General features: G+C 45.8%; 2 protein-coding genes across 6 annotated transcripts in view; one reads left to right on the top strand and one right to left on the bottom strand.

Annotated features, from left to right (window-relative positions):
* IMMP1L (inner mitochondrial membrane peptidase subunit 1) overlaps window positions 1-3,266 on the bottom strand; it is a 74,638-nt gene extending 71,372 nt beyond the window's left edge. For 2 of the 5 annotated variants that reach the window (XR_009460056.1, XR_009460057.1), the window contains exon 1: window positions 2,842-3,183. The gene's annotated coding sequence lies outside the window, so the exon portion shown is untranslated. The other 3 variants (XM_019476791.2, XM_019476793.2, XM_059722718.1) reach the window with 3 other exon arrangements.
* A 69-nt stretch (window positions 3,267-3,335) lies between these two features.
* The window catches only part of ELP4 (elongator acetyltransferase complex subunit 4), a 254,007-nt gene continuing 243,502 nt past the window's right edge, over window positions 3,336-13,840 (top strand). Inside the window, exons 1-2 of the mRNA XM_014602118.3 lie at window positions 3,336-3,513; window positions 10,053-10,088. Of these exons, the coding sequence (XP_014457604.1) occupies window positions 3,351-3,513; window positions 10,053-10,088 (199 nt within the window). The 5' untranslated portion in view covers window positions 3,336-3,350. The remainder of the gene's footprint in view (window positions 3,514-10,052; window positions 10,089-13,840) is intronic.

The following is a 13,840-nucleotide window of genomic DNA, read 5'->3' as shown; positions in this document are numbered from 1 at the left end:
TTTCTCTTGTGCCATGTACGTTATGAATTGTATCTTCTTTTTAGTGTATAAGACACCAAAACTATACTAAAAAAAAGCATATAAGTTAAATAGAATGAAACTTTTTGAAACAACTGTTTGGTTCCCAGGCAACTGCACAGTCTAATATAGTTGGAAAACAGTTACAGAAAATAAGGCAAAACCAAGAGTAAACTTCTCACACTTTTATTTCCTTCAATCATAATATAAAAAGAAATACATATTTCATTCTATAATGTCAAGCAAGGATTTACAAAATCGATGCAAAATGTATTTGATTTAGAAGCACTTTAGAGGTACTATATTACACTAAGATTATGGTTATTTGCCATTACCTTTATAGAGGCATCAAAGATCCTGCACTTTTACTTCCAGCAAGTATAAGAACCATTCTCCGTTTCCTACTCAGCTTTCTTTTTTATGTAAAGTATCTGGATACTTGTGTGTATGAAATTACCAAACAACTGTTTTTGACCATTTACCTTAATATGTGTGTTAACTCACTCTTTAGTGAAAGTCTGAACTCGGTTTATCCTCTTCTGACCCCAGGATATAGCCAACTGCCCTTCTTTTCTTCTCCCTTCGTGGCTGGAGTAGGAAAGCAGGCTACCCCACTCATTTTCCCCTCAGAGTTGTCTATTCCCAACATTCACTTACATATTTATAAAGATACCTGTGAAATAACCATCTTAATATAGCACTTTTAAAGCGCTTCTAAAATAAATGCATTGTGAGTTGATTTTGTAAATCCTTGCTTAACATCATAGAATGAAATATGTATTTAAAGTTGTTATGACTGAAGGCAATAATATATTCTATTCCTTACCCATCTCGTATCCTAATTTATTATCAACTAAAAGCACAGCTCCCAAGTCAGAGCACATTCTCCTCCAGTTGCTTTTTGCTGAAGAAGCAGAAGGCTGACATTTCCCCGACTCCTCATAGTTTCCCACCCAGTTAGCTACACAGTAGTTTCCATCACCTCCACACACTCGTCATGAGATGACTTAGATGGACACATGTAACACTTAGCCCAATTTAACTGCATTTAAACATGAAACAGATATACAAACCCACTAAACCAGTTTAAAGCTGCCCAGAAAGGTTCAATATAAATGGAAAATCAGGTATTCTTTTGAACCATTTCACTGTTACAAGTGGACACCAAGCATTCCATGGGCATCTCACACTTCATCACTCATTTCCCACTCCGCACATTCAAAAAGTGTGACTTTGAGCCCCCAAAATTATTAAAGACAAAAAACCAGAAAGACAGGACTCATTATAGGTTAAAGGATAAGTCTTGCTGACTGGTCCGTCTTGTGGTTTGTGAACTCTCTCTGGAAATTCACAATATGCGAGAGACCACTATAGATGCACACAAGAATACTTGTGACGCTGGCTCTCTTGCGCAACTACAAGGATTCATCTCAGAGAAAAGTCACAGCCCATCACATTAGAATCTAACAAAGTAGGTTGTTGCCTATGAAAGATCATGCCTTTGAACCAGCTGGTTTCTAAAGCTGCCGCCCTGCCCTACCGTCTGCCAGTCCGTCATATTGTGAAACCTTCCTGCACAAAGCACACGTAAGTGAACACTACAAATGCTCAGTAAAACTTTAAAACAATGACATTTAGCATGCAGCAAAACCCATAAGGAGAGATGCAAAAGGCAGGCACTGACCAGATGTTTCACCTCCTAGGAACTGTATTATAATAAATCAGGGCACAAGCTGGGGTCCACAACTCATGAAAAGCAAGACAGACTCATCTTCTCATCTACTCAAATCAGATTTTTTTTAAATTGTTATAGCCTGGGCCGTGGGTTCAACAGCCCAACCACAGAAATGCCTAGGAATGGCATTTCTCAGGCAAAGAAACAATGTCTCACTTCAGCCCATATTTGCAGGGGGCACAGGTGTCTTTTGGGGCCCAGATCCCATTTCACAACTGAGAATCTTAACGGGAGGCTGCTACCTAGCAGCAGGCCGCAGGCCATGCCTCTGCTACTAGCGGATAACATGATGCGAGAGGCTAAACCCAGGCTGCAAGTGCAATGGAGGCAGTGTTGCCAGGTGTGCAATAATTATCATATTTGTAGGATATTTTCCACCCTTGTATGATGTACAACCAATAATAGTAAAAGTGTTCAACATGTGTGATAATTTTGGAGGCAACAAATTGATGCAGCATAAGCAAAACCTAAGTCACTCTCAGGGAGTCTTAACTGACTTTTGGAGGGGATTTTTTTGGAAAATTTTTCATATTTCAGGTCATATTAGCCAATCAGTCCCAAATCCTTTCCATTGAGCAAAACTCAATCATTCAAACACCATATGCAGTACTATAACCAGCAAGTATCCTCCACCCCAGGCTTTTAAGCGAGGGTTTCAGATACTCCCAAACCCACTGGCACGCACCTATGTGCAAGGCCCAGAGGCATGGGTTTCAGATGCTCACGAGTCTCGCTTGCCCTTAGCCAACAGTCACAGGAACAAGTTGGGGAGGAGTCCCCCATTTCCACAAAGTCAGCGTGTAGCTGAGATCCTCTCACTGGAAAGCTAACTATGAGGCTCTCATAGAAAGCCCTGTCTGCAAGCGGACAAGGGTTTAACCCTCCACTACACGGTGCCATTTTAATTGCATGACCTCGGTTAGGGTATTTCCCCTGCCCTGGGAAAACCACCTTCTAGATCGTGGCATCTCCCCTGCCAGCTAAATATCATGTAGCCATCTCAGTCTGGGTGGCAGACCTCCATCTCAGCCCGCAAGAGGCAAAGAAACAGGTCTACCCTTGATCAGCATTTTCTTATGCCTGCTTGCCTCGAAATAAAGAAAGAGCTCCCACGTTGATGCCCCAGTTGTCACTGGAGAGTTACAGCGAGCGATCTCAAGTAAATACTGAAGAAAAAGACTTATTCGCATCCTTGCTCAGTGGACGACAGTTTAGCGGCACACGCGAACATTTCGACCTTCCAAGACGATCGTCTCCTATTTAAGACCTGGCCGGGAGGAGCGGGGCGTGACGAAGCAACACCAGCGCGCGGGGCGGCCCGGGGGGGGTCCGCTCCGCTCCCGCCACCGCACCCGACGCTGCCAAGGCCCCTTTCAGCGGCGTCCCCGACCCGTGTGGGCAGGCAGCACCTGCCCTCCCCTGCCAGCCAGCTTGCTAGCTAATTCACTCACCTACCCGCTTGCCCGGAAAGCCTGACCTCACCCCCACCGCCCGTCAACAACGCGCCTTCCCATTGGCCGAGGGCTCGCCGCGCCGCTCCCTCATTGGGCGGGGCTGCCGGTACGCCCGGCCCCCTGTCAACGGGCCGCCGGCCAAGATGGCGGCCTTGGCGACGGGTGGCGCGACGCGGCGCGGGATAGCCCCCAGCTTCCGCCGGGCGGGCGAGCCGGGCCTGGCCGCTCTACCGGGCACACGGCCCTCGCTGCGCCGCGGCCAGCTGCTGCTCTCCAGCGGGGTCCCATCCCTGGACGCTGTGCTAGGTGCGTGCCCAGGGGCTCCGCTCGCCCCGCCGTGTCCCTTTCCCCTCCCAGCCCTGCTGCGGGCCGGCACGGCGCGTGTCCCCGGGCGGCCCCTGGGGAGGCGGGAGCACCCTGCCCGGGCCCCACTGCAACCCCCCTGCCTGCCCTATGAGAGCGCACCCCCCCCCCCCCCCGTGTGACACAGGCCGCGGCTCCTGTCTGGCTTCTCGCTCAAGTTGCCCACGAGCAGGGGATGACTTGGGGGCTGTAGTCTGCAGTTACAAGACGCCGCTCTGGTTGGGAAGTGGGAAGATGGTATCGAATGGGGAAGCCTCTTGCTCAAGCTGATTACTTGAGTTTGTGTTTAGGTTTGGTGCGGTCAGCTGCTGCGATTGACACTGATCTCCACCGAGTGAGTTCCTCTAGGACAGTGGTTCCCAAACCTTTTTTAAACCGCGGACCAGAAGTGACTGTGGGCCGGAAACTGCAGTCCAGAAGTGACTGGCATACTGCGGACCTGCAGCCCTTTTTTATATACCCTTTTTGATACCAAATATGCCGGTTGCTTCTGGACTTCCAGTGCGGCAGCCAACTCTCCTACAGACCGGCAGCCAACCCTTTGTAGCCCCGGTGCTGCAGGCTGCGTTGGGAACCTCTGCTCTTTGATGGTGGTTTTTATAGGGGTACACCGATAAAAATTTTCTTGGCTGATACCGATGGTTGATTATTAACCAGCCATATTGGCCGTAGGGGTTGCCAACTCTGTTTGAATCTATTCCGGGGGATTTCATCACAGAATGGATTACCATGTGTTGACTTTACATCAGAAAGGCAAATGCACATTATTTTTACATTTTAAAAACCCACCGGACAACTGTATAAATCAGATTCAACATTTAATATTTATTTTAATGAATTCCCTATCATTGATTTCTCGGGTGACTCAACAGCCTCCTGGAAATTTATGTCTAATTCCTGGAGACTACAGGGTGATCCTGGAAGGTTGGCAACCCTAATCAGCCAACACTGATCCGATAACCAATATTAACTGCAGGTTGAGTCGCACTGGGTCAGGCCAGGCAGCTCAGCTCCACCCTCCCCAGTCACATCTGTGGCATTCGGCACCTCTTACAGCACCCATCCTGCCCCTGCCTGCAGTCTGCTCCATGCTGTGCCACACCAGCACCCAGGACACGACGGCAGCTGCTCTGCTCCAGCCCAGCCCAGCTCGCTGGTGAAGGGATGGGGGTATCTAGGGTCACCCTGGCTTCCGGGACAGAATCTAGGCATCCAGGGGCCCTGACCAAAATGCATAATTATCAGGGAACATTATAAACTACAACAGCCAAAAAAAGCCAATAGCTGATCGTGTAAATTTCGCTTTTCTTGGTGCCAGTCCAAAAGGCACCTGATATATCGGTACACCTCTACTACTTTAGACTCAAGGCCTCCCTCCATAGGCTCAAGGGCCCTCTCTGAAAATGCCAGCTCTTAGTTTTCACTCCGTTTCTATGGAAAAATAATAGAGCAATTCCTCTGTGGCAAAAACTCAGAAAGACCCGAACAGGTCCGTATGTTTTTCATGCTGTGTAAATTTCAATTTAAAATCTCTGGCGTTAGCTTGTGAACCATGTTCACACATGTAACAGTGCATGATACCCCACAGCACCCTGAAAGGATCTCGGGGCACCCCACAGTGCTATGGTGCCCTGGTTGAGAATCGCTGGTCTAGTACAGAGAGAGGGTTTGCCTGTCTGTGTTAAGGGACTGCAGAAGGACGGACACCTTTGTGATGGTTACCAGTGGCCCTGGAAGCAAGTCTTCAGTGCAGACAGGACTTTAGGTACAAAGACTGGTAGGCTTGGCTCGGCCTTCTGTGCCTGGAGGGAGATGTCTTCAGTTCTGTCAGTTTACTAGGTGGAGGCATCTGTATATGAGGTGATGCACATTAAGGACCTGCAAATTCTGTTGAAGCAAACTGAAATAACACTTGCATTGGTAACCTAGTATGCAGAGATGGAGCCTTAGGAGGGAGAGAAAACAAAACAAAAACTTCCTCCTCAACAGAAGGTTTAATCTATCTGTCTGCCTGTCTGTCCATAACACTTTATTCACACTCTGATTGGCTGACTGAAACAACCAATCAGACTGCAAATACAGCGTTGGGACAGGAGGTGGCACCATGGCAGAGTATTGCCATGATGGTGGGGACAGAGGGGTTGACCCCGAGCCCACTTCCTGCGGCGGGGGCGGGTGATGCCACCGAAGCTGGCCTGGCCCCAGCCCCTTGCTCCTTGGAGGCGGCGGCAGCGGGTGGGGGTGGGGGCGAGCAGGGTCGGGATGCGCTGGTGCTGACCTGTACCTCCCCACTTCCATTCTTGCTGCTTGCAGGGCCAACACAGCGGCCGTGTGGGGAGGAGTGAGCGTGGGGCGGGGGGGGGAGGGAGTGGGCATGGCATGGTGGGGGGGCGGAAGAGAAGGCCCGGGCCGACATGGTTGTGGTGGCGGGAGGGGAGGAATGGGCTTCCTCTCCCCCTCAGGCCTGGGCCCTCTCCTCCCCCACCCCTCACCCCTGTGTCAGCCCCGAGCCCACTCCTCCCATCCCCCTGCCACCACTGTTGGCCCAGGCCTACTGCTCCCCGCCCCACCGCCATGGCGGGCTGACTTTTCCCCATCCATGGGCTCAGTCCTCCCCCACACCACCTGCATCAGGCCCAGGTCTGCTTCTCCCCTCCCCCCACTGCTGCAGCAGGAAGGGGGGAGTGGACCCAGATGCGGCAAGGGGTGGACACCGTGCTCTGTCCCTGCCCCCTCACGCCCCCCTCCCCATGTCATTCTTGATGGGGAATTGGCTAGTTGATGATATAAATGTAAGACTTAGCTGACGAGTTCAACTTACGTGCACAGAATGGGTCAGAACACTTGGAGAGCTCCCTACATGATCATTCCCTCGGATTTCTCTCTTTTCTGACATAATTAGTGATTTATTTGTTAAATAAATTGAGAAACTTCTTCCTTCACATCTTGTGTGCCATCTGATGCATATATCTTCTCTTCAAGCACTTAGTAACTTCCCATTCCAGGCAGGGACAACAATGAATGGGACAGGGACATTTTGATTTCAAGAGAGAAAGTAACATGCGAGGCCTGCAAAACTCTGCATCCCTTCACTAAGCCTCCTGTTCTTAAGAAAATTATCTCTTCTGGCTCATCTACACAATGTCTTTATGTTATTGGTAGCTTTACGAGTGCTGTATAGATTTTTCTCTCCCCTTGCTTGGTAGTAATTTCACAAATCATTGGCAAAATACTGTATGGGAATTTGCCATAATATGCTTGGCACCGTTATTTTGCAAAAATTAAAAAAAAATTGCATGAATAAGCAGTCTACCCTCTAAATTTGGCCTGAATTAGACATTTACAAAGACTAGAAGATCTTAGACAGAGGCATGACATTAACTCCTGTTAGTGAAATCCTGCCAGTAGCACATATTTGTAGTCACAGTTAAAGCCTGTACCACAGCATTTTCTCAGTACTAAAAAGAAACTGTTGAGCAAAAATAAGACTGTGCAGCAGTTTACTTGAGCTTATTTTTAATTGTTTAATTTTTATTACTTCATGTCAACGTTGGCAGCTATTTTTTTCCTTTTAATGTCAGACATTATCCCAAAAGGAGGGAGCATTTACAATATCTGACCCAGCAAACCTTAGGACTTTCAGAGATGTCCTTGAGCACTCTAGTGGGTTATGGTATATATCTACATATATTCCATGACCAAATAGGTATTTTTTATCCATTATAATAGTTTAGCATCTCATGCTGGAAGCTCTTTTGTTTTGAGTAGTTCGAAATAGTGTGATTAAATAGCACATGGCTTAAAATTGAAGTTCCAAGTAGTTATACAAATACTAAGTATTATCTTAGTGGTAATTTTATTTAGATATATACACTTGATATTTCCTGTAAATTGGGTTGATTCATACTTTTAACAGATTTCTAAGTCTGCAAAAAAGTGTTCTTTTTAGTACATACTATAACAGTGAATATTCCATAGATAGCTATATATTTCTATTCCTTGGGAATGCTGTACTTCCAAAAATCACATTGGCCAGTATTTTCTGCATCATATTGCTTCATTCCATACACGCACACTGTGAAAACACCTATTACTTGTCGTAATCTCAGTCTCTTCTTTGAAATAGCAACAATCACATTTGTTATTCTAGCCTCAACTCTTCCTACTTTGAGTAGTGTGCCCACCTAAGCCTGAGGAACTGTCCCGAGCAGCTCAGGACCAGGTGATCCACACTCAGGCTTTGTCTACCTCAGGCAGTAGCATCTACCGCGCACAGTCTCCTGTGGGAAATTACTGTTGCTCGCCTGCCACATCTTGCTCTTAACGGATAATGTGGGAAGCTCCTGTATGAGCCAGCCACTTAAGAAATCCCAGAACTGAAGTCTCTAAAGCTCTCTGGACAGATGTCCTTTGGGCTCCATGTCCCCTTCTAAGCGCCAACCTGTTGGTCATATGCCATGTGGTAGACAGTTGGGACTCCTCAGTGGTCTGGAGTACCGTCTCAACCTGATTAGACCAGTTGCAGCTCCTAGATGAGTTTAATGGCCCTGGTGGTGGCTGTAGACTGGCCAGGGTTGTTCTGTGTTCTCCCCCACCTCAATAACTTAAACAATATGGAGGAGTGGTCTTGCTCGCCGAGACCACACCTTTCCTGGACAGACCCTTGGGTGCTGTCCTTAATAGGTTTTTCCGCCCCAGAGTCCTCGAGAGCTCCTGGTCTCTTGGCTCTGGTTTCTTTAGAATAGGAATACCTTGAAATCCAAAATTTTTTCTTTAAATCTTTTTCACCCAATATAAGACATGGGTATAATTCTAGATTATGAGTTTCAAGTGACAGAGCTTGTTTTGCGCACTCTCTCTCTCTCTCTCTCTCTCTCTCTCTCTCTCTCTCTCTCTCTCTACTTACCTTTATTTGTCTGGTGAAAAATGTTAATTGTTTAGCAGGCAAGCAAATTATTAAGCCTCCCTCCGTACCTTCATTACCAAAATTATGCCTATATAAATTTGTGTTTGGGCTAATAAATGTTGTTACTCTTTGTAGAAGAGACTGATGCAGTAGCATATCTTAGTCTTGGGTCTGAGTTAAGAAGCAAGAAAACTGGTCCTGTTAAGGTAGTTATAAGGCAAAAATATGTTCGTCTTAATTTAGCTCATCTTGCAGATACACCATTAGCTTTTAGAAATGTGTGTGAAAAACCTAACTGGTTTTAAGATAAAGTTCAGTGAGTGTATATACTCATATAACCTGGTTGCTTATGATAGCAAGGGACTAGATTCACTAACCAAGGAGGTCCCCTCCATTCCTGTGTTTTTATATTATGTTCTGTATTAAAATCCATAGAGATTAGAATGTGTGGTAATATGGATATTATTATTTCCTATTTGATAATCAGTGAATAATACATTATGACACCTTAGTACAGTGTTGCCTAACCTTTTAGAGTGGCAGGCCAGGTACTTGGGACCTGGCTGCACCATGGCTCACCACTCCCTGTAAGGAAATCGGGGAAGGGAAGTGGTTGCCAATGTCAGAGGGAAAGGAAAAGAGTGGGGAAGGGAGAAAGGAAGAAAGCTTATCTCTGGTAAAACAGCACCTGTGGTATGAAAGGGAGGAGCAAGGAGGTCCATGAAGTGGATCAGCTACGTCAAGGAAAAAGATACGCCAGGCAGTGCTGTTGTTGATCCCCCATACAGCAACAGAATCCAACCTGTGGGCTGTAGATTGAGCACCGCTGGGTTAATGTAATTCTTTTATAAAGATAAAATAAAAACATGAATGGTCTTAAAGAAAAATGTACAGCATATTTTTATTCTTTTAACAAATACTTCAACTAATTATGTTTGTCCAATCCTACATATATTTGCAAGGCAGCACCAATAAGGGAACGGTTTCATTTTGACTTTGCTTGATATATTGTGACATCTCTGTATATGTAAAATAATAGTTCTCATATTGGTAACAGGAATTTTACCATTCCCTTAAAGAAGCTAAAATTTTGCCCAGCAACTTCAGTGGGATTTCAGTGAGCCCTTTTTTTGCACATTTATTTGTTGGGCACAAAGTTAGTATTGTAAACCTCTACTATAAATAGATGTCTGATCCTGTTACTCTCATTAATTTTTACTCTCATGAATATTACAACTAAAGGAATGGGTTGCTGGCTCAGGCCCTACATTGTTATAACGGTACTTAAGTTCAGTTGGGTAGAACTCTGCAGGATCTTTTCACCATAAAAAGAGTAGTACAATATATTGTGAAAGTAATTGTAATGTGTAATATATAATTACATGTAATATGTAATTATTTCATAATAGAGAATTGTAGGAAGTATTGCAAAGGTAATTAAAATGTTGTTCACATTTACATTTTTAAATTCACTGTATCACCTTTCTTTGATTTATAAACTAAGAGAACTTAATTGTTCTTTAATGTTATACTAAAATGTAGTCTTACTTTGTTCTTGGTTTTGTTTTGTTTCTAGGTGGAGGTTTAGCTGTTGGAACCCTTCTTCTTATTGGTTAGTATGGAATGTTTGAAAATATCATGCTATACTTTAATGCAGTTCCCTAGTATTTTATGTAACTGTGATACAATCTTTCTTTCTTTCTTTCTTACAGTATACATAGCAGACTTCATTTTCTTTCTGTAACAGAACTTTCATAGATGTCATAATATTTTTTACTAAGTTATGTTTTTCCCAATGTCTTTCAATTTTTTCCCTTCAAAACTGCTAAACACAAAAGAAAAAATCTGGATCAGCAGCTGGAATGCGGAGTCAATCTTTTTAAAGGCCCTCCCTCACCCCTTCCCCTCTCTCAGCTGTTGAACATCTCTATTGCACAGCTTGCAAAAAAAAAGCAGAAAAGTTTCACTTTGAGTCTCAAGGGAAGGTGTTGGTAGGAACCTGATTCTAGCTAGCACATACACAAGGTTCAGACTGACATGACAGAAAAGCTTGCAGAGCTCTTTGTCTCCGCTGTTTCATATGCAAAGTGTCAAGTGCTATAAATGGTGGTAGCTCCAGGAACCTTTCTGGAAACAGTGGGTTACTGAGCCTGGATGCAGCAGCAAGGAATATAGGAGTAAGTAATGCTGATGCCTTTCCTTAGGATAAGGCATACCTTTTTTCCCCCCTTCTCTTTCTCTCAACCTTCTGGATTCCACAGGATGTCAGAAAAAGACAATTTTCCTTATTGAAACGTAGAGGTTGTACGCCTATAGACTATTATTTCAATCTCCCCAGTAAAACACACTTCCTCCAACCTCACCCGCCTCCCTCCCAAGCACACACTGGACCCTCTCACTTTGTTAAAAGTTTGGTCCAGGCACTGCTAAAGTGTCTTTTCATAATCGGGTCTTAATGAGATACCACAGAATCATAAAGAGCTCTCATGAATTAGTCTCCCCTTTATGTTCTTTCTGAGTAGTAGTAAATCTCTAAAGTCGGGGCTTTGTACAAGATGCTTCAGACTCACAAATAAACTCCCCAGAATTAGTAACAAGTGAGTGACTAACATCTGAGCTGCTTATGTTTTTAGAAAATGAAGCAGTATCTGGAAGTGAGCCACTCCAGAAAATGGCTGGTTGGAATAAAAATGGATAAGCAGTTGAATTTGTTATTGTCCCTTAGACAAGTTTATATTTTCTCCAAAGTAAATTAAAACCAATACTATTAATGAGACCTTTCACTGCATCAGAAGATAATGGCTACAGTGCCAATCTACTACATACTGAAAAAAGTCAGGGAGATGCAAATATTTTACAAAGAGCAGAAGATTCTTTGTGACCCAGGAAAACAATAACATGCAGCAAATATCACTGTCTTTTACTGAGTCTATAAGCAGATTAATATTTCAGATTTCTCCTCAGAATCCAACATTACAACATTATCTTACCAAAACTTCCCATTTTTTTTGAGACTTTCATAGTCTGGTGATCTACTAAAGATACGGTAGAGAGTCTCACTAAGAGCTTCTTAAACTTCTGCTACAGTAAGATGTATTTTCAGTAGAATACTCTTCTGTAATTTTAGATGGGTAGACAGACACCAAGCTGCCAGAGCCCTGGATATATGTCATATCATCTCTGTATTCAAGTGTAGATAGTAGAATATAGAGATGATATGATGTATATCTAGGGTTCTAGCAGTTACATATGGCTCAAAAGACATTGTTAAAAACCTAGAAAACCAGTGCTCTGAACCAACGTATACATTTGGTCCAGATTCAGTACTGACGTGTTTTGTTGAAATAATACAGCTGGCTGATTACCAGGTCTAGAGAAGCTACTAATCAGGATAGACCTGTTCCTGTAAGGCAGGGGTCAGCAACGCCCAGCATATATGCCGAGCATAGCACGCGAGGCCACTTTGCTTGGCACGTGACTGCCAGCCTGGGCTCTAGGCAGCTGCTGCCAGCCACAGAGCCTGGGCTGCTCCCAGTAGGTGGTTGGGAGGCTGCAAGCCCTGCTGCAAGCAGCCCAGGAACCATGGCTGGCAGCAGCTACCCCAGAGCGTGGGCTGGCTGCAGTCAGGAGACTGCAAACAGCTGCTGCCTCCTGCCCTGGCCGACAGGCACAGTGCTGGCACCTACTGCCTTCCCGAAGCCCAGGGCCTGGAGACGGCCAGGGCGGAGAGGCAGAAGCTGTTTTCAGCCTCCCGGCTGCAGCCTACCTATGTTCTGGGTAGCTACTGATAGCCACGGGACCTGGGTTGCTCCCAGCAGGCAGCTGGGAGGATGTAAGCCTTGCTGCAAGCAGCCCAGGATCCATGGCTGGCAGCAACAACCCAGAGCCTAGGCCATTTGCAGCCGGGAGGCTGCAAACAGCTGCTGCCTCCCCACCCCCGGCCCCAGCACCGGGCAGGGAGCAGGTGCTGGTGATGCTCTCCACCGTGCTGACCTCCCCCGCCGCCTCTGCAGAGCAGCATGTGGAACCTCGCACAGCAGGGCACAGTGGGGAGACGCATGAAAGCTGCCTGCTGTTCTGAGGTCCCTGTTGCCCTGGCCACACTTCCCCTGCAGGTGGGGTCAGCAGCGAGGGGCACAACCCTGTGCTGCTGCCTGTGCTGCCCCCATGCACACAGGGGAAGTGTGACCAGGGCAGTGTGGAGCTTGCAGTGGCAGGCAGCTTCCCTGTGCAGCCCTTCTGTATGCTACCGCTCTGAGTCGCACACGCTGCACTCTGGAGGGCCCAGAGGGGGGCGGCAGGGCCAGGAGTGCAGTGTGAGAGACCCGGAGTGGCAGCGCACTGAAGTCTTATTTATTGTCACCAGGTTTACAATTTTTAGAAATCTGGTATTTACCATAAAAAGGCAACATTTATGATGATTAATTATACTAATATGCTGTGCATCCTGCCATATACCCCCGTCCTCGTTTTTTTTTCTGGCATGCCAGCACTCTGGCACCTTCCAAGGTAGACATTGTGTTTTTTTCGGCACTCCAGCCCAAAAACGTCGCCTACACCTGCTGTAAGGTAAGAGTATCAAACACAAAATCTGAGAAGGTGAGTCATCTGGCCTACAGGGCTCTTGTTTTGGCCTAAAGAAGTGGATCATGAAGCCTACTGGCATGGATACCATCCAGAGGTTAATGCTGCCACCACTTGTCCCCCTTTTCCCAATGCCAAATCTGTGGTTTTCAGTAACTGGTGCTACTTGAGTGAGGGGGTACCCTGGTTGGTGGCCATACCCTCAGCAGTCCTGGCAGCAGTGGTGAGAAGCCTGATGGGCTAGATGACCCATTCTTGGCTGCTGGCAAGGAATATAGCCTACTAGCTAATTTTAGCTTGACACCCCTATGCTAAGAGAATGTATCTGGACTTCTGTGTGAATCTTGGGAAGATATGGCCTAAAAAAAGTAACTGGAGTATAACTGATCTCATGCAGTTAGAGCATATGATTAATCAGAAATGCAGGTATATACCACTGCCAATAAAATAGAAAAAATGTTGCTACTTAAAAAAGTAGGGGTTTTTATGTAGCATTTTGCTCTAAAGTCAGAGTTGACTAGCTCAGCAGAACATTCTTAGAATTAAGAAAATACAGTCCAGAGCAGCGGTTGTCAACTTTTGCCAGAAGCAGACTGGAATGACCCAACTCAGGTCTAAGGTGAGCCAGTGCTATGACTCAGCTGCTGTCACTACTGCCCTCAGCTGCAGGATAGGGCATCATGGGTGAAGCCCCCACCAGTTCTACGGGCTACGTCTGGCTCTTAACTACAGATTGTATATCCCTGGCCTAGATCACTTAGCCTTTCAGTTCATTATAGT

This window comes from Alligator mississippiensis, chromosome 2, assembly GCF_030867095.1.
Source record: "Alligator mississippiensis isolate rAllMis1 chromosome 2, rAllMis1, whole genome shotgun sequence".
Taxonomy (NCBI): domain Eukaryota; kingdom Metazoa; phylum Chordata; order Crocodylia; family Alligatoridae; genus Alligator; species Alligator mississippiensis.
The sequence above is the reverse complement of the archived record's forward strand: the minus strand, read 5'-3'. Positions and strand labels throughout refer to the sequence as shown.